General features: G+C 47.7%; 1 protein-coding gene across 2 annotated transcripts in view; it reads right to left on the bottom strand.

Annotated features, from left to right (window-relative positions):
- The window catches only part of LOC147717711 (E3 ubiquitin-protein ligase TRIM11-like), a 195,554-nt gene that overhangs the window by 54,867 nt on the left and 126,875 nt on the right, over positions 1–13,812 (bottom strand). For both annotated transcript variants that reach the window (XM_086924494.1, XM_086924495.1), the window contains 2 exons: positions 3,389–3,409; positions 3,268–3,294 (listed from right to left, as the gene is read on the bottom strand). In XM_086924494.1, coding sequence (XP_086780620.1) covers positions 3,268–3,294; positions 3,389–3,409 — 48 coding nt within the window. The remainder of the gene's footprint in view (positions 1–3,267; positions 3,295–3,388; positions 3,410–13,812) is intronic.

Here is a 13,812-nt window from a genome sequence, read left to right as displayed (position 1 = left end):
ATCCATTGTCCGATTGCCAGCATACCTGTTTTGAAACTCTCCGCTACTGTTTCCCCATCATTTCTGACGGCCAGAATCAGTTGTGTATCATCTGCATATGAGGTAAGGTTCATCCCATGCGCTCTGATGGTTTTAGCGAAGTCCGACACATATATATTAAAAAGTGTCGGACTAAGGGATGAACCTTGGGGTACCCCACATGGCAGTGATAGTTCTGCAGATTCAAATTGACCCAGGATAACTGCCTGGGATCTATCTGCCAGAAAAGATGCCAGTAGATTTTTTGCTAGGCCTTGTACGCCCATCTTTTCGACACGGTTGACTAAGATCTTATGGTCAACCGTGTCGAAGGCGGCCGATAAATCTAGAAGCACCAATAATGCTGTGCCACCTTAGTCTCTGATTAGACGGATATCATCCGCTGCTTTAATAAGCGCTGTTTCCGTTCCATGATACTTGCGGAATCCAAATTGTGTTGCATCGAGCAGATGATATTGCTCGATGAATTCCGCAAGTTGGGTATTTATGGCTTTCTCAACTATCATGGACAAAAAGGGTAGGTTAGCTATGGGCCTGTAATTTTTCAGTTCAGTTTTATCTAGCCCGGGTTTTTTCAGGAGAGGTTTTAGTAAGGTCTTTTTTAGGTGGTTAGGGAAGATGCCAGTACGAAACATTGAGTTGCATATTTGGGTTATAGCTGGGGTCACAGTGTCCATTAGTAAACGAAGGGTGTTCAGGGAACAGGGGTCCAAAGCCGATCCGGATTTAATAGTTTTAATGATATCCTGGATTTGATCTTCAGTGACTTCTGCAAAGCAGGAAAGATAACTGTTCGTCGATGGAATATTTATTTTTTCAATATTTTGATTATCACCTAGGTTAAATGCTGAGAAAATATCATTCACCTTGGTGAAGAAGAAGGATGCCAGTGAGTCACAAAAATGTTGTGAGCAGGGTGGGTTAAGGTCTGGGGCACTTCCCGCCAGTTGTTTAGTTATTTCAAAGAGCTTTTTATTTGAGTTTTTAGCACTTTCGATTTGCTCAGTATAATACTTTTTTTTTGTCTCTATGATCAGGAGTTTATATTGGGTTAATAATTCTTTATACGCTTTCCTATTATCATTATCATACTTTCTCCTCCAATTTCTTTCTTTATTTCTACATTGCTGTTTTAGTTTTTTAAGCTCCTCGGTATACCATGGTGCTGAAGGGGAGCTTCTGTTCCTGGACATCCTTTTTACTGGTACTAGATTATTGGCAGCCTGGCCCACCCATGTTTGATATTGCTCAGTAGCATTTTCTGGGTCATCAGCCCAAGTGGGTATTGAATTCTCTAACGCATCCTTGAGGTTGGGAATATTAATGTCTTTCCAAACGATTCTCGTTTGGGGAATGGTGTTGTTGCGGTTGGTGTTTTATTAATTTGTATTGTAGCCAGTACCAGATAGTGGTCGGACCAGGTCATTGGTAGGACGTTGGTCACTAGTAGATTCTCCAGATTGGTAAATATACCGTCTAGGGTTTGGCCTGCAGTATGCGTAGGTCCTTTCACCAACTGTGATAGACCAAAAACCTCCATTTCTGACTGCAGTGACATGGTGTCTTTGTCATCGCTACAGTCCAAATGGAAATTAAAGTCACCTAGCAGTGTTAGAGATTTATCAGTGGCTGAGGTTTCTAAAATAGTGGCGATTTCAGTAAGGAATCCCGACCGGGTTTCTGGTCGTCTATATAATAGTACACCTTTGAAGTTATAGGAGGGGGACAAATAGATCTCAAATTGAAATGCCTCACAAGTCGTAGAAGGAATGACTGTGGTACGGATTTTCAAAGTATCACGGGCAATTATGGCGATCCCACCTCCTCCATTACCAATTCTATCCAGTCTATAGGAGGTATATCCTTTTGGAACGGCTATCACGAGATCTGGGTCAGAAGCTTTGTCCAGCCAGGTCTCTGTCAGGAACATTATGTCAATGTTCCTATCTATGAGTATATCGGCAATTTCTTGCCTATGTTTAGGCAGCGAGCGAACATTGATGAGGGCTATAATGAAATTTTGTGTTATCAGTTTAGGATTGTCATTTCCCACCATTTTATTTGATATGGGGATGGACGCCTGACAGTGTTTACAGTTTAATGCAGTCATAGATGATATGTTGTCTAGACTATACCTTGTGCATTCTTCCTTGGTTTGTGGGTGGAGGTCAGTCAACGCGGAGTGAGAGTATGATGGGAGGCGAGCGCATACAGTCGAGCCAGGGGTGGTGGCCCTAGGCCCGTGTCTGGCGCGGACGGGCGCAGACGGACTCGCCTTTGGCGCGCCTTCGGCGCGCCACCGGCGCGCCCGCCCGCTGCGCGGACGGAATAGCCTCATCATTTTATACTCTACAGAGGAGGGTGGGAGGCGTCCTGCCACTAGACCGCCAACCCTTCCTCCCTCTAAGATGGCGCCTTTCCCCGCGTTGTCAGCCCCTAATCGGCCACGCCGGGAGGAGAAAGGTGAGGGAATGTGCCTTGGTGCAACGCGAGTCTTGCACACAAAAGCGCGTTCATACAATGCGAATTAAAAGCGCTACCATTAAAATATTTACAAATCTTAAAAGTTGTCGCTTCTATCACCATGAAAGAAAAGAGAATAGAACCCCCGGCTTTCCGCCTCAGGGGAGAGTAAACAAGTACACAGAGTGCTTATTCAGCTCGGTTTGAATATCCTGGAGGGCGGGAGGCGTCCTGCCACTAGACAGCCAACCCTTCCTCCCTCTAAGATGGCGCCTTTCCCCGCGTTGTCAGCCCCTAATCGGCCACACCGAGAGGAGAAAGGTGAGGGAATGTGCCTTGGTGCAACGCGAGTCTTGCACACAAAAGCGCGTTCATGCAATGCGAATTAAAAGCGCTACCATTAAAATATTTACAAATCTTAAAAGTTGTTGCTTCTATCACCATGAAAGAAAAGAGAATAGAACCCCCGGCTTTCCGCCTCAGGGGAGAGTAAACAAGTACCCAGGTCCTTTTGATTTTTTGTGGGTTATCCCAGTATTTTGTAATGCCTATATTATTATAGTCATAGTCTCTGTAAAGGCTCTGTAGACTCTGCCTGTTCAGTAGCACCCCAGGGTATTCGAGCTTCTGCCTGTGTTTCAGTTTGACCGCAGGGTATCACAGCCAGTCCTGTGAGTCAGCTTGACCCCGGTGATCATAATCCGACAAGGGTCTCAGTATTACCCACATGTATTGGTACTGTTAATCTGAATGTGGTTTACTCACTTGCATAGCTTTTTATGTATCTCCACTCTGAAAGTAAAAAGAGAAAACTTAGTTTATGAAATCAAATAAAACAATTGGAAAAAGGCTAAATAAAAACATATATTATTATTAATGACCGTACCTAGTTCTACAGGAATTGTTGCTGAAATAAAAAAGAAATGCTGAATTAGACCCCAAACAATTTAGCCAATTCTTACGTGTATTCCTGGTAGTTGAAACAACATACGAATCCTTTTGAACTCACTCTCTCACCTTCCCCACATTTCACTCTAAACCTGTACCACTATCATATCTGTATCAATCCTTACTCCCTACTCCATGTCACCAAGTTGTCTTTTCGATTTCAAATGATTTTTATTAGTTTTCAAAAAGAAGAAACAAAAAGACAACAAGCAATAAACGATGTGCAGCCAAATGAAATTATTTTGATACATAAATTAGGGAAAAACATATCAGTTCCAATTCTAATGACATTCAGAGAGCTTTAACCCCAATACTATAAGATAATGTAAAGAAAATATTGCTGGCTGATACCACAAGCAGTATATCAACAACTACTCTTCATAAAGGCTATGAAATAAGAAATAAAGAAAATTAATGAGAGGGAAGAAATAAAGAATAGTAATAACTAGTATGAGCTATAAAAAACAGGATATGAGCTATAGAAAAGGATCCCAAGTTGTCTCTACAACATCTCACCCTCACTCTTGCTCTACATCATACTTTAATCTCCTCTCCATCTCTTACCGGCCGTCCCCTCCATACCTTACCAAACTCTGCCCACCGTTCTTCATGTCATTCTCCTCCACCCCTCACTCTACTTCTCTCCACCAGCACTTCTGCTGCTCTTACCCTCCACCTCTTGCACCACTATCTTCAGTCCACTTTCCTCTGAACCACTGAGCCACACACTCACCCCTTCTGTCTAGCTTTGGGTCACTGAGTTCAGGTCTGTGGACTGCACCCTAGACAAGGGAACCTCAATCATTAGAGCTTCTTGAGTAAACCTGGGAACACCTAGTGTGCATTTTGGGGTTGGTGCACAGCACCACCCTATTAGCATGAATTTGTAGATAGGGCTCTTGAATTGTGAGGGCTTGAAGCTCGCTGACTCTTCGCAGCGATGTGATGGCTATTAGAAAGGCCACTTTCCAAGTAAGAAACTGTATCTCACAAGAATGGAGAGGCTCAAAGGGGGGTCCCATGAGCCTGGTGAGAACGATATTTAGATTCCAGACAGGAGAAGGAGGGTGTCTGGGAGGGATCACTCTTTTAAGGCCCTCCAAAAAGGCTTTGATGGCAGGCACTCTGAAAAGTGAAAGGTGCTGCCTGTTCTGAAGGTAAGCGGCTATAGCAGCCAAATGTATCCTGATGGAACTATACGCCAGGTTGCATTGGTACAGGTGCAGTAGGTAACAGATGATGTTCTGCGTGGATGCATCTAGCGGATTAATGTCATTGTTGGAACAGTAAATGACAAATCGTTTCCATTTGGCTGCATAGCACGCCCTAGTTGTAGGTCACCTTGCCTCTTTGATGATGTTCATACACTCAGGGGGCAAGTTGAGGTAGCCAAACTCTATGACCTCAGGAGCCAAATCGCTAGGCTCAACTGTTGAGGATCTGGGTGCTGAATGGCTCTGAATAAGGAGGCTGGGAGTGAGGCGCAGCCGCTGGTGAGGCACCACTGAAAGTTCCAGGAACGTGGTGTACCAAGCCTGTCGTGCCCACGTTGGAGCAACCAGGATGAACGTCATGGAGTGCCCCTTGTTGTAAATATTTTTGTCCACCCCAAGCGTGGAAGGGTATTCTCAGATGTGAGACCCTTGCTCATTGCACCATCAGGATTCAAGCAAACCGGGCCGAAGACGGCTGTAATGCCAGAAACCGGTCCCCGGGAGCTTGTTTCCTTCCCCGTGTAAGAATTGGCTTTTGTAGTTTGGTTTGCCCTGTTCCCATCATGCACTGGGACAGGAACAGACTAATTTGCATACAGCCAGGTTCTGAAACTGGGATGGTGCAGTGAGCTAAAAAACGGTGTTGGATCTAGCCCTGATCTCTTGACTGGGTGAGAGTTTTCTGCTTAATTCAGAGACTCTGTCCCTCACCACCCCTTGTTGTAAACAGTTTGCGTGCCACCAGCGGTATGAGTGGGGCTGGGGGAAAAGCGTACGCAAATCTGCCTGACCAGTTCATCCATATCGCATTGCCCTGAGACTGGGGGTGAGGGAACCTGGCGGCGAAGCTTTGGCATTTTGCGTTCTCTTTTGTGGCAAAGAGGTCGATCTCTGGATGACCCCACTGCTAGAAGTATGGCTGGAGTACCAAGGGGTGGATTTCCCACTCGTGCATCTGATGGCTGTGCCTGCTGAGCAGGTCCGCCATCTGGTTGTCTACTCCCGGGAGATGCTCCGCCATGAGGAAGATGTTCCTTAGAATGGCCCACTTCCACATGCTCTGGGCTAGGTGAGAGAGCTGCGGGGAGTGTGTGCCTCCCTGCTTCTGGATGTAATACACGGCAGTCATGTTGTCCATCCGGATCAACACGACCTTGTTGCACAGGTGCAATTTGATCACTTTCAGTGCCATGAAGATTGCCATCAGCTCTAGCAGGTTGATATGCATCTTCTGCTGCTGTGTAGTCCATAGTCCCTGCACCCTGTAATGGAGAACATGCGCTCCCCAACCGTGGAGAGATGCATCCGTTGTTAGCACTATCTGTGGGATAGGCTCTTGGAACGGTCATCCCCTGCAAAGGTTTTGTGGAGTCCACCAATGCAGAGAGTTGTAAGCACGACCGGTCACCAACACTAGGTCTTTTAGATGCCCATGAGCCTGGTTCCACTGTCGTGCCAAGCATTCTTGAAGGGGACGCATGTGCAGTCTCGCGTGCGGGACTATGAATATGCAGGATGCCATCATACCGATTAGTTGCATGAACATCTGCGCAGGGAGTGATTGTTGAGGCCTGAACCTCCGAATGAGCAGCTGCATGCTGTCGACCCAGGCATAGTTCGGCTGCGCTGTTGCCGTCAGAGTGTTCAAGGTTGCCCCTAGGTACTGTCGCACACGGGCTGGCTGCAGGTGTGACTTTGTGTTGTTGAGTGAGAACCCCAGACTGTGAAGGAGGTGAATTGTGCACGACATGTGGCTGGCACACTGCTGGGCTGACTTGGCCTGAACGAGCCAGTCGTCCAGGTAGGGATAGACGTGAATATGTTGTCTGCAAAGGTGCGCAGCCACGGTCGCTAAGCACTTGGTGAACACTCTGGGGGCAGTGGTGACCCCGAAAGGCAGAACCTTGAATTGGTAATGCTGATTGTTGATGGTGAACCGGAGATACTTTTTGTGACTTGGGTGAATGGGAATGTGGAAATATGCATCCTTGAGGTCTAGGGTGGCTAGGAAGTCTCCGACTGAGCAACGGCAGGACCTGCTGTAAGGTTAACATATGAAAGTGTTCTGAAAGGATGCATTGGTTGAGGGGTCTGAGGTCTCGAATGGGCCGCAGGGATCCGTCCTTTTTTGGGATTAAAAAGTACAGAGTACACCCCTGTACCTCGTTCTTCTGCAGGCACGAGCTCTATTGCCCCTTTTTGCAGCATGGAGAGTACTTCTTGCTGCAATAAGTGCATGTGCTCTGCGGACATAGGACGGTGCCTTGGGGGTATGTTGGGGGGGGGGGTGGGGGGGTGGTTAGTTCCAGACAATAGCCGTATCGAATAAGTTGTCTCACCCACCTGTCCGTGGTAATGCCTTCCCAGACTGGCAGGAACTGCTGGAGTCTTCCCCCGACAGGTGTTGGATGGTCGGGGGGCAGTGACAAGGCGTCACTGTTTGTTGGGAGCAGAGGATCTGGCATTGTTATTGCCACGTCCTCTGCCTTTGGCGCGGTTTCCACGGTATCCACCCCTGGCATTCTTTGTGTAGGTGGAATGCGTGCTCCCTTTGGTGTACTGGGCCTGCTGTAAAGCCTGTCCTCTAGAGGCTCCCCTATTACCGGAGCGACGAAAGGAACTGCCCCGAAACTGCTGAGATTGCAGAGCCCCCATGGATTTTGCTGTCTCAGTGTCCTTCTTTATCTTCGAGTGTTGTGTCTACCTCGGGACCAAAAAGGAAGTCCGGGTTAACCGGCTGGTTGAGCAGAGTGGTTTGAATCTCGGGCTTGAAACCAGAGATGCGGAGACATGCGTGACGTCTTAGCATCACACTAGTGTTTATGGCCCTAGCTGCTGTGTCTGCTGCGTCCAGTGCGCATTTGATGGACGCATTAGAAATCAATTTCCCTTCTTGTATAATCATCTCTGCTCCCTCCTTGTACATATCAGGCAGGTGTTGCAACAACTGTTCTAGTGTGTCGTAGTGCGCCCTGTCGTATCTAGCCAACAGGGCCTGTGTATTGGAAATCCTCCAAACATTAGCAGCCTGCGCTGCCACTCGCTTTCCTGACGCCTCCAGAATCTTTGATTCCTTGTCCGGGGGTGGAGCGTCACCACTAGTTTGTGAGTTTGCCCTCTTGCGGGCATTGGCCACTACAAGGGAGTCCAAGGGGAGCTGGCCCTTGATGTAAGTGGGGTCCACTGGAGCAGGCCTATATTTTTTCTCAATCCGTGGGTTGATAACCCTAGCTTTGTTGGGTTCTCTGAAAATGTCCGCAGCATGCTTGAGGACCCCCTTAAGCATAGGCAAAGTCTTAGTGGAACGTTCAGAGGTGGAGAAAGTGTCAAACAAGAAATCTTCGTCCACTGGTTCTGCATGCATCTTCACGTCATGGTTGAGTGCTGCCCTTTCTATCAGAGCGTTAAACGCCGCCGTGTCCTCAGTTGGCGATGTCTTGACGTAGGACTGGGCGTCTGGTGCAGCATGTGGATCATCAGGGTCTACAGTTTGATCTACAGCCTCAGACCACTGTTGTGGTACATCCTGATCAGTGTCAGCGTGAGAAGCAAAGGCCGCTTGACCATAGTCTTCACCCATGTCCTCCTCGCTTTGTGCTGGAGAATATGCCATTTGGTGCGAATAGTCCTGAACGTGCTCGAAGAGAACTGGTGAGGTGGCTGAGTCCTTCTTCCATTTAAGAGGAATCTTGTAACCCACCAAGGGATGTTCAGGCGTGATCTTCCGCTTGTGGATGGTTAGCCTGCCCGATTCCGAGTCGATAAAGAGTTTCGACTGGTTGTGGTACGAGGGTTCGTGGAACACAACCCCTCCGGGGGCGGGCCTCGAGGGCGCCGACGACGTCTTGGAAGGTTTGGCGCCTTTGTGGAGTTCGAGGTGCTTCGCTCGAGCCGTTGGCGGAAGACCGAACTTAATCGGAGGTTGTCCGACGGTCTTGGAGCTCGATGTAGTGGTCGATTCGAGCTGCTTCGGCACCGGAGGAGGACGCTTGCTTGATGGCGTCAACTCGAGCTCCCGGCTTGTAGCATTTCCAGCCTTAGGCGTCAACGAGACCAGCTGTTTCGGGTCGGCTTTGGCTTTGGGCTCGAGGTGCTTGCTGAGCAGTGGCTTGAGCCCCGAAATCTTAGGCTCGACTGCCTTCTTTGCCTGGAGGCCTTTGGCCTTGTCACCATGTTTGGGCGTGGACGTCGACGTCGACGCTGACGGCGCCGAGGTGACGTGTTTGCTGGTTGAGCTCTGCTTCGACGCTCCAGTCTTCGAGGCGACAGGCACTTTCGACGCCGAAGGGTTGTCGATAGTCTTTGATTGGACTGGCGTCGACGTCGAACCGACCACCATCTTAAGTAGTTTTGGTTTCGATTTCGGCTCCATTGGTTTCGGTTTCGATTTAGAGGAATCGACCGATGGCTCCTCAGATGTATTCTTAGCCTGGCTTGGACGCGGAGCTATAGAACGTGTAGGAAGATCTTGGCTAAGGCCTTTCAACGATGCCTCGACCTGAGCCGTGGGGAGTGTAATGTCAGTTATGGGCCCCGCTACCGCGGTTAGGCCCGGCTCATCACTGGAGTCGCCATCGACGGCTCTGATGGCCCCTTCGTCGTCCCCTACCTCGACGACGTCTCCTTCGTGGACGTACTCATCAGCTTGCTCGTCCACCTCGAAGTTGGAGTCATGCTCCGACGCTGGTTCCGACTGCTCTTCAGGAACTTCTTCTCCTTCCTCTTCCTCATCTTAGACGCCTTCTTCGTCACCGGCCTCGAAGATGTTGACCGGTTCTGGCGCCGACTGTTGCGCCGACTGCCTCGCTGCGCGACGAAGTTTAAGCGTCTTCTTTGAGCGGAACTTCGAGCAGGCCATACAGCTGGCCTCGTCGTGCTCGGGGGACAAACATTTATTGCACACTGGGTGCACATCTATGTGGGAGTATTTCGAATTACAGACGGGGCATCGTTTAAACGGGCTCCGTTCCATCGTCGTCGTAGTCTGGGCCTGTGGTGTCAAAGCGAGAAACAACTTCCGACGTCCGGTTCGAAGAACTGAAAAGGAACAGGCACCGAACGAGACAATACCGACGCTTTGAAGGCCTTTTGGCCTTAGGAAAGAGTCAATACAAAGTTTCCGAACTAGAGTCGAGAAAGTACATCCGAACCCAATGGCGGAAAAAAACAATCTGAGGATGGAGAGGATGCCCATGCACCTTGTAGTCCAGGGGAGGAGCCACTTATCTCGTGATACTTCGAAGACTCTTCCAGGACAACACCAGGGGTGGTGATGAACAGAGTGTCTGAATTAAGCAGACCACTCTTACCCAGTCCAAAGATCAGGGCTTGATCCATCACCGTTATTTATCTCACTGAACCATCCCAGCTCAGAACCTGGCTATATGCAAATCAGTCTGTCCCTGGCCCAGTGCATCATGGGAACAGGGCAGACTAAACTACCAAGCCAATTCTTCACCAGAAAGGAGACAAGCTACCGGGGACCGGTTTCTGGCATTTCAGCCGTCTTCGGCCCGGCTTGCTTGAATCCTGATGGTGCAGTGAGAAAGGGACTCATGTCTGAGTATACCCTGCCACACCTATAGTGGCCAAAAACGATTCAGAAAAGGGGGTGGTGATGGACAGGGACAGACTAATTTGCATGTAGCCAGGTTCTGAGCTGGGATGGTGCAGTGAGCTAAAAAAAACGGTGATGGATCAAGCCCTGATCTGTTGACTGGGTAGGAGTATTCTGCTTAATTCAGAAACTCTGTCCATCACCACCCCCTTTTCTGAATCTGTTTGTTCTTAAGCCTTGTTGAGACTGGATTGACTTGTTGTAGCAAGGCACATCATCGCATCATAACCAATGTGGTCCTGAAAAGATGGCTCCTCCAAGTGAGACCCAAGTTTCGTCTACCTAGTTGCCATTTTAACCATATGTGAAACTAGTACTGTTTCTAAACCCAGAAAATAATAGAAATGTATGTGTATACTACGGTTTCTAAACCCACTACAAAGACTATTGAGAATTAGCAAAGATGGAAACAGTTTTCTTCTGCGCCTGCTATTGCTCCATCATCTGATACAAGCATTATTGGTGGTTCAAAAATATAATTATGATTTTTGACAGGAAATTCTGGTGGACTGACTTACTGAATATCAATCAATCACTCAAATAATTTTATTCGGTCTATTTGAAACTAAGTCCTTAAAAGTGCAATATGATACATTAAAATACAATAATATAAAGAAATGTTAAAACAGTGCAAATAGTTAGAATTATTGCAATTTAAAACAACATAATGCTTCGGCAGCTCTAGATTTCAGCAGTCGTCATGATTACAAAATAGTTTGATAATGTTCAAAAGAGCGAATGCAATGCCCTCACACAGGTAGACACATTAATCAAACAAGCGCAAAGAGAGAACAAAAACCTCAAATAAATGTGTTGTCTAAGTGCTCCAGCTAGTGCAAATAGTAAAACAAATACCTCAACGTAGCACAGCAAATCAAAATAAACCCAGACATATCACTTCGAGTCTTTCTGATGTTAATCACAAGTCTGAGGTAGGTATAAACTGTCGCTATTGTTTCATCGGACGCTGAGCATTGAAGGAAATAAAGTGCTTGTGTGCAGTGTCTCATGAAGTGTTTATTCAACAGGGCTTTAATAGTGCAGGATCTGAGTTTTGAATACAACTACAGAAGAACATTATATGTAAAGTGCTTTGTGGGGAAACCAGATTGCAAGGGCCCAATTCAAGATTATGCTCCCAGTTATTGTAGTGGGGTAAGGCAACTAACCTATGAAATAGGTTTAATCTAAACCTCAAAGTGCTGCAAATGCTATGCATTAAGTAGTAGAAATGTCTGGCGACAATCAGTAGGGGCCAACCATAGGTAGGAAATGACAGATGGCAATGTTCAGAACTTTTCCCACCTCGCAGCCACATGTAATGTGTAACAAGTATTCCTCATTGCCCTTTTGCCCAAGGAGGATAAAGTTGTAGGGTTTTGAAACACATCCTGTCTGGATAGGCCTGTGGCCGTGTCCCTGACTTCCCTTAGCGAAGGGTGTGAAGGAAAGTGCCCCTTTTTGACATGGGTACCCCAGCTTTTTGCCTGGTATCTGATGCAATTTTGACAGAAAATTCACTTGGTTCCTGCTAGACAAGTCCCCAGTGTCAGATCTCATTCGCTAAATGGTACAATTGTTCCAGCAATTTACAATACTTTTAGCACCCCCACTAAGTCTATAGTAAATTTTACCCCCGGTACCTAGGGCAAGGAGGCTAAAGAGGGTCCTTAAGGGCTTCAACATATACTGTGCCACCCTAAGGGACCCACAGCACCAACATGCAAGCTGTCATTGCGGCTGCGTGCCATGGTGCAGACAAAAGTGGAAAAAATATGGCAAACATCCCTGTGTGCATTGCCTACTGCATGCAGTATAGGTAAATTACCCCTACAGCAGGCCTTACAGCTCTAAGTCAGGGTACACTATACTATATGTGTGGACATACCTCTCTTAGCAGCTATGACCCTAAGATGTCTAAGTCAATGCTGTGCATTAAGTAGTAGAAATGTCTGGCGACCATCAGTAGGGGCCAACGATAGGTAGGAAATAACAGATGGCAATGTTCTGACTTTTTCCTACCTCGCAGCCACATGTAGTGCGTAACACATATCCCTCATTGCCCTTTTGCCCAAGGAGGATAAAGTTGTAGGGTTTTGAAACACATCCTGTCTGGACAGGCCTGTGGCCGTGTCCCTGACTTCCCTTAGCGAAGGGTGTGAAGGAAAGTGCCCCTTTTTGACATGGCCACCCCCGCTTTTTGCCTGGTATCTGATGCAATGTTGACAGAAAATTCACTTGGTTCCTGCTAGACAAGTCCCCAGTGTCAGATCTCATTCGCTAAATGGTACAATTGTTCCGGCAACTGACAATACTTTTAGCACCCCCACTAAGTCTATAGTAAATTATACCCCTGGTACCTAGGGCAAGGAGGCTAAAGAGGGTCCCTAAGGGCTTCAACATATACTGTGCCACCCTAAGGGACCCTCAGCACCAACTTGCAAGCTGTCATTGCGGCTGCGTGCCATGGTGCAGACAAAAGTGAAAGAAATATGGCACACCTGCCAGTGTGCATTGCCTAGAGGTAAGTTACCCCTACAGCAGGCCTTACAGCTCTAAGGCAGGGTACACTATACTATATGTGTGGAAATACATCTTAGCAACTATGACCCCGTGATGTCTGAGGCAATTCTTAAATATCACAAGTGAACAGGGAAGCCATTTTAAGTACATGTGCTCGACACTGGTAAAAACGAGTTCCCCAGCTACAAGAAGCTTTCTCTAAACCCACGTCTGGGCATACCTTTACCACTTAGGACGACAAAGCCTAAACACACAAAAATGATTGATGGAATGAAGAAAAAGTAAAACATTCACCCCCCCAGTCATGGATCTGGTTTAATCCATCCTTTGTGCTCACCACACCACCTCAGTTTGGACTCAGCCAAATGCAAATCAATCTAGACAATGATCCCCATAGAAACAGTCCAGACTGAACTGCTAGGACAGGTCCTCACTGGAATAGAAAGCAAGCATCTTGGGACCGGTTTGGGGGCATCACCCCTCATCAGCCAGGCTAGCTTGAATGCAAAGGTATAGTGAGCACAAGACCTACGTCTGGGCATATCCTTCCCACGTAGGGCGACAAAGCAAAAAAGCACAAATGATGGACGGAATGCAGATCAAATCAAACATTCACCCCCAGTCACGGATCGGGGTTCAATCCATCCTTTTTTTGATCACCACACCGCCCCAGTTCACACTCAGATCTCTGTATTGGGGAAGAATGTTTGACATTGTTCAGCATTCCATCCATCAATTGTTCTTTTTGCATTTGTTGCCGTAAGTGGGACGGGTATGCCCAGATTTGGGTCCTGTGCTGCCTGCAGCCTCTTTGTGGAGACCCAGCAACCACAAGTGTCTCCCTTGAGTGGCCCCGATGCTTGAAATCACCACCACACCGGAGCCCCACAGCTTCAGCGGAAATGGATCAACAGTGTCCCTACGTGCCTGAGCATCTCGAGACATGAACCCCCCCTGTTGGTTCAGCCAGACTGGCCCCCAAGTCCCTACCTGCAGCCTCTTTGTCCC

This window comes from Lissotriton vulgaris, chromosome 5 (assembly GCF_964263255.1).
Source record: "Lissotriton vulgaris chromosome 5, aLisVul1.2, whole genome shotgun sequence".
Classification (NCBI taxonomy): Eukaryota; Metazoa; Chordata; class Amphibia; order Caudata; family Salamandridae; genus Lissotriton; species Lissotriton vulgaris.
The sequence above is the reverse complement of the archived record's forward strand: the minus strand, read 5'-3'. Positions and strand labels throughout refer to the sequence as shown.